Source organism: Carlito syrichta, unplaced genomic scaffold, assembly GCF_000164805.1.
Source record: "Carlito syrichta isolate Samal-C Ts95f unplaced genomic scaffold, Tarsius_syrichta-2.0.1 Scaffold303504, whole genome shotgun sequence".
Taxonomy (NCBI): Eukaryota; Metazoa; Chordata; class Mammalia; order Primates; family Tarsiidae; genus Carlito; species Carlito syrichta.
Genome location: NW_007247600.1, coordinates 329,885 through 336,827, shown reverse-complemented (window position 1 = coordinate 336,827; position 6,943 = coordinate 329,885). Strand labels below are relative to the sequence as shown.

The 6,943-nt window shown below is 40.1% G+C and overlaps 1 protein-coding gene across 1 annotated transcript; it reads left to right on the top strand.

The window, feature by feature from the left end:
• The first annotated feature begins 282 nt into the window (after nt 1–282).
• On the top strand, nt 283–1,398 carry LOC103260964 (trace amine-associated receptor 3). Its single transcript, XM_008058601.1, has one exon. It carries the CDS (start codon nt 361–363, stop codon nt 1,390–1,392), a length of 1,032 nt encoding a protein of 343 aa, XP_008056792.1. The 5' UTR covers nt 283–360; the 3' UTR covers nt 1,393–1,398.
• The last annotated feature ends 5,545 nt before the right edge of the window (nt 1,399–6,943 follow it).

The following is a 6,943-nucleotide window of genomic DNA, read 5'->3' as shown; positions in this document are numbered from 1 at the left end:
GAAAGTGGTTGCCTATGGTGAAAATTGATCAAAACCTCTTGAAAATCTTTCAGTACAATACCAGGAATAGAGCAATCAATAGATAAACCCACGTTGAATGAATGGATGGATGGCTAAAATAGAATAGCACAGGAAAGAATAAGCAGTTGAAAATTTTCATTCTTTTAACACAACAATTAACTCAGAAAGCAGACATTGCTGCTATAATTTTAAATATTTAAATAAATTACCACGGAAGTGAATTAATAACAGATGACTGAACTCTTTTTGTACTATTAGGAGCTGAAATTTGCTGGAGTCATTTCAAGAAGAGAACATTGACTCATCCTCCTGGAAAGGAAGTTGTAGTAATAAAGCACCATGGACATCACTTACGTTCCTGAAGACTTATCTAGTTGTCCAAAATTTGGAAATAAATCCTGTCCTCCCACCAACCGCCCTTTTCATGTCCGGGTGATCATGTATTCGGTTATGACTGGAGCCATGGTTATCACTGTTTTGGGAAACTTGGTTATCATGACTTCCATATCACACTTCAAACAGCTTCATTCTCCCACAAACTTTCTGATCCTCTCCATGGCCACCACGGACTTCCTGCTGGGTTTTGTCATTATGCCCTACAGCATGGTGCGATCAGTGGAGAGCTGCTGGTATTTTGGGGATGGCTTTTGTAAATTCCACGCAAGCTTTGACATGATGCTGAGCTTGACCTCCATTTTCCACCTCTGCTCCATTGCGATGGATCGATTTTATGCCGTGTGTTACCCTTTACATTACACAACCACAATGACGACCTCCATGATAAGACGACTGCTGGCATTTTGCTGGTTGGCCCCAGCTCTCTTCTCCTTCAGTTTAGTTCTATCTGAGGCTAATGTTTCTGGTATGCAGAGCTATGAGATACTTGTTACTTGTTTCCACTTCTGTGCACTCACTTTCAACAAGTTCTGGGGGACAATATTGTTCACTACATGTTTTTTTCTTCCCGGCTCCATCATGTTTGGCATTTATGGCAAAATCTTTATTGTTTCCAAACAACATGCTCGAGTCATCAGTAATATGCCTGAAAACACACGGCAAGAAGTGAAAAAAAACCTCTCTGAGAAAAAGGACAGGAAAGCAGCTAAGACGCTGGGTATAGTGATGGGGGTGTTTCTAGCCTGCTGGTTGCCTTGTTTTCTTGCTGTTCTGATTGACCCATATTTAGGCTACTCCACTCCCATGATAACACTTGATCTTTTAGTGTGGCTTGGATACTTTAACTCTACTTGCAACCCTCTTATTCATGGCTTTTTTTACCCATGGTTTCGAAAAGCTCTCAAGTACATAGTGTCGGGAAAAATATTTAGCTCCCATTCAGAGACTGTGAATCTATTTCTTGAAACACATTAATAAAAAACACTGTGTAAGTGGAGGGAATATTCAAAACGAGATTGTTGTTATTTTAACTTGCAACACCTACCTTGAATTCCCAATTTACTGTATACGTTATACTATTGAATTTCAGAAATCTAAATAAGCGTTCTGTAGCCTGCACAAGAGCTGCATTCAATATCTTTCACAATTAATCAAAAAATTATCTATCACTTGTTAACTCAGTTTCAATCTACACTCACCTCCAACTGGCAGGGAAAATGTACAAAAGATATATAAAACATTCTCGGCAAACTGGATGGAATTGGAGACAATCATTCTTAAGGATCTATCACAGAAACAAAGAACCGAATACCACATGCTCTCCCTCATAAGTGGGGCCTGAACATTTATCACACAAGCACAAGGGAGGGATCAGCAGTCATGGGACACTGCTTGAGGAAGGAGGAAGAGAGGGGAGCCCATAGCAACACAAAAGGTACCTGATCCTGAGACAGGGAAAGTGAGGACCAGTTGAAAGTCCAAACTTCACCTGCACACTGCACATGCATTGCTTGTGTACCTAATCCTGACTTGCATCCCACATCTTTAAAATAAAATAAGTTAAAAAAAAAGAAAGAAAAGAATTATAAAACAGTTCAGAATAGGTTGGACTAGATTTAAATACATGAGACTATTAAAGGTCAGCATAAGAATTTTAAAAATTAAGCATTCACGGTTTTGGTTCCTCTCTGATTCCACTGTAAGAATTCAGAAAAGGGAAGATCCTCGTGGCTTGCAGATCTAAGGAGAAAGTGAGCTTCAAGGGTAGTATCAACTCACTGTCTTATAGTTTGGCTTGGAAGAAGCATTCACCATCAATATGTAAAATAGTCAGTCATTGTATGCCATCTTTAGGGTCAGTATAAAGAGATACCCATAGAGAAGCATGTTGATTACAAATCTTCACAAGCAACTTGAGATTTTACCCTTGGGTTTTTTTACTTTGTGGTTTATATTTTGAAATGACTTTCTGCTTTCTGTGTCTCTATAGCATCTTAATCTGTATGGCATTTCTGCACAATCAGCCAACAATCACAGAGCCTTGTTCTTATTGGAACCGGTTTCTCAGAAAGTCTCCCTAGAGCCCCACCAAACAAATTTCATTCATACCACAGGGCCATGATTTAAGTAAGATCATTAACTTTGGAGAAAGTTTTTTCAGTGATATTTCTGTGAAACATTAAGAGACAAAGAGAACCTTTACTGACTGACAAGTCCATGGGAACACATAACAGCCGTTTCCACATCCTCTCATACCTGGGGATTACGTTGTGGGATTAGGAGAGGTAGATTGTCCCCCTTCTTCTGAATTTAGGTTCAGCCTTAGGTCAAACCTTGAGACAGGAAAATGCAATTTGGGCATTTTCCTGACTCTTATCTAAGTCGTTCTCTCTCAAGACCCACTCTTTGTCCGAGATCCAACCATGAAAAATTAACCAGGCTTAATTTATGTCTCAAAGTGTAATAGGATTCAATTAGGACTACCTCCCATCACCATCTTTCAATTTTCACTTCCTCTGCTTGTGAGAAGAAAAGTAAAGACACCTAATAAATGTATAACCAATAGCAGTGAAATATTCTCATTTTTACCCAAAGGGTATTTACCATTGCATAATTACCAAGGGGTAATCCAGTCTCGGGGCTGATTTTGAGGTGAACAGCTTATGCTTTGTCTAGAAAGAGACATTCACGTGAACAGTATGGCTGGCTCCTTTTTTCCAAGAGTCTCACAAGATGGTAGAACACCACCCAGTCCTGCCTCTCCCTTCACAGCTGAGGGTATTAACGTTGACTTATCCCATGTCAGAAGGGACAAACAGCTTATGCTCAGGAATCCTTCTACTATTTTTTGGTTTCTTCTCAGTTCTGGCTTTTAAAATTTTCACTTGTTGCTCTAGTGCTGACCTATTTCTCTACTCTAAGAACTCCACAGTACGTGCATGTTTGTGTATCTGTGTGTGCGTGCATGTGTGTATGTGTGTGTGTGTGTGTGTGTCCCTGTGCTTCTCATGGCAGTAGCACTGGAGGGTTCAAAGGGGGACAGGAGAAGTGTTGGGACAGCCAGCTTCAGCTTGTGGGTCATTGGCATATGGTTGTTAGATTGAAGACTACCTAAATGTAAATGGGATAGTCTGTTTGGATAAACTTAGCTAGCTAGCTGCCTGAATATGTAGCTCTGTGGCTGTATGGAACGTCTGCATATTCACAAAGACAGATATTGAGTCCTCAGTAAAAGGTAGAAGTATTCATCTAGAGATTCATCTGTCACATGCCTCCCCTCCCACCCATGTCTTCTGGCCTCCAATCTCACCGCTTTCCAATCTATTCTGCAGTTTTTGGCATTGACACTTCTCTTTCAAATATCTTAAATAATCTCTATGCTAGATTCTTTCCCCTTGACCTTCTCTGCCCACTCTGTACAGGAGACTGACCTGGACAGACTGGATTAAGGAGCTCTCTCTTGTTGGGGTTTGAGATGGCAGTTTAACAACCAGAAGATTCTGAAAGATATGAGTGGATAGAGGGAGGGAGAAATCAGGTCCTCATCCTAAGGAATCTTTCTGCCGGATGACTCCAGTGCTGGCAGGACTCCTTGGTGTCTCCCTCTGCACAACCATCCTCTCAGAATTCCTATAACTGCTCCCTTCTCTTGCCTCTTCTGGTCTAACTAGGATGGGGAGTTCCCTGCTATTGCTGCCCATGGATATTGGCGTGTCTTGCTGGTTTTCCAAGCATAGCCCACGCCCTTGTAAATGGTCTTTTCATTGAGTCTCCTCAATCACCCACGTTGCCCCTGCCATCTGTTTCCTGCTGGACACTTGATGAATGTAGCTTTTCATTTCTCTGAGATAAAGTTCGGAAATTCTTCCCATCTAGTTCTGTATGTGCCTGATGTGGCCTTTCTTTGTACATCCACATTTAATTCCTTCTCTCAACTCCACACTCCTCTGAAGGAAGAACTACTCCCCAGTTAGTCATTCACCCCTTGTTTGCTCTATCTTGGGGGCTATGCGCCTTCCTCGTCCACTTGGCTAACTTTTCAAAAAACATTTCAGATCAATCTGTGAGTTTGAGATGTCTAGTGTCCTTTTTGTATATAGGAAAGATTCCTTGAGATAATTTTGACTTTTAAAATTAGTATTTCACTTATAAAATAATACTACAAACACTCTTCTTTCACATTTTGTTTAGAATATTATTTTTATTTAGCTTATAACTTATAAGCTTTATTTAACTTGTAATTAAAACTTAGAAATAGGAGTTGTTGGCCATTCATGGTGGCTCACACCTATAATTTCAGTACTTTGGGAGGCCGAGGTGAGAGGATTGCCTGAGCCTATGGGTCCGAGGCCAGCCTGGGCAATTTGGCGAGACCTCATCTCTACAATAAATCAAAAAATCAGCCGGGCATGGTAGCGCACGCCTGTAGTTCCAGTTACTTGGAAGGCAGAGGTGGAAGGATCGCCTGAACCCAACAGGTTGAGGATGCAGTGGCTGTGAGTGTGCTACTGCCCTCCAGTCTGGGTGTCAGATTGAGACTCCGATTCCAAAAGACAAAAAAAAAGAAGTTGTTCTATTTATACATTTAGCAACTTTTAACAACTTTTAGGTGGCAGTCACAGTCTAGTTCATTGAATTCCTTTAATATTTTATTTGTATTTGTTAAATTAAAATGTTCAAGTTCCCTTTTTGATAAATTAGCTGTCATACACATAAAAATGCCCCCAATACTTAAATAACTAATAAATGTAATGACTTACCTATTAATAAGGTGAATTTAAATTTTTAAGAAATACTTTTTGTAAGCTTGGCAAACTTGTCTTATGCTCTTCAACTTAAAAATCACATCTGGATCAATTATTTTATAATACATTCTAAATGGTAATCACAAAGCTATTGTGATAAATACTTTAATATGATCAATTCTCTTAAACATTACCAATAAATAAAAATGACAAATATGCTAAGATTATTTATAATGTGAACCTACACTACAATAATACTATGGGTTTAGCTTGATTTTCCTTGTTATTTCTTTTTTTTTTTTTTTTTAGAGAAAATTTTCGATCATAGCACACAGTACACACTACAAATGCAAATATCCTTGGATTTATTCTTGAAGAAAATTGTTTTTGATTCACCATGCATTTTTGTACTAAATTAATGTACTAATTTTAATCATTAGATTTGACACTGGTAGTTGCTTTTCTGTATTCAGCTGATAATTTCCCTGGCTCACATCATTGCTGACCTGGAACAAGGCCATGTTTCTTATTAAAATATTCCTGGAAACTTCTCAGTGAGGTTGCCTGCTGGCAGCTTTAGAGGGTCTTTAGTTTGCATACACCCTGTTCCTTGCCTTAATCTTTATGGAAATAAGACAAAACATTTTTAATGCACAACCCCAACCTTTTCTATTCACTTTTTACTCTTTTGGTTTCCTTCTTTATTTTGGAGTCCTTTTTTTTCTTTTTTCTTTTCTTTTTGTTGGTGTTGTTCTTCTATCCTACAGGTCTTAGAGCTCTAAAAGTTTCTGTAAGTGTTTTTACTTGTACTTTGTCATTTCAAACCTTCACAAACAAAGGTTTTCCAGACCCTCCCTACAGCTAAAATAAAGTTGTTTTTGTTTTTTTGGTTTTTTTTCTCTCTCGCTGTAGCTAAAGCTTCATTTATACTATGTGCACCTGGATGTGTGGGCATTTGAGACTCCATTTCGTGTAGCAGGCTGCAGCCCTTGCTTTTGGCGAGGATGCCTAGCTCCCAAGCAAGAACTTGCCTTCGCCTGGGGCCTTTACTCAAGGCCTGCTACAGTGACAGCGCTTTTCCACTCCCCACATCCCATCCGTTCCCGACATCTTCCCCTTTTCTATTTTCTAAATGCAGGCGATGGACAGCTACTGCGGTGGCTCCGAATTGGTGTTGGAGGATTCTGCATCTGACTTCCCTTAGTTTTAGGCGCACCTCTCTCAGAGCATCTCTTTGCCTGGGATTAGGAGGTCTCTCATGCTTAGGTCCCTGTTCGGGCAGGCGCCAGATGGCCTGCGCAGCTTCCTTGAGGGTCCAGAGAGAGAACACTTCTGCATCCTTCGGCATACCACTTAGTTCTCTGGGCCTTCTACTTTGTCTACAAACAAGGATGGTTAAAAGGATTTTGGCGCCAGTAACGACTCCACACCCGGCCGGAACCAAGAGATTTATTAAAAGGGGCAGTTACAGGAAGGGACTGTAACTGAGGAAGAGCAAGAGAGAGGGAGAGACGGAGAGAGAGAGAGACAGAGAGAGAGAGGGAGAGAGGGAGAGAGGGAGAGAGGGAGAGAGGGGGAGAGAGAGAGAGAGAGAGAGTGTGAGAGTGTGAGTGTGAGAGAGTGGCGGGGAGAGAGAGAGAACAAGAGAGAGAGGGAGCAAGTTAAAATAAAGTTTTAATTAAAATAAGTTGCATTAAATAAAGTTTGGTGAATATAAATATAAGTAAAACAAAGAAAAAAACTTCATTGTAATTAAAAAAAAAAAACCAACAGGACCAGGC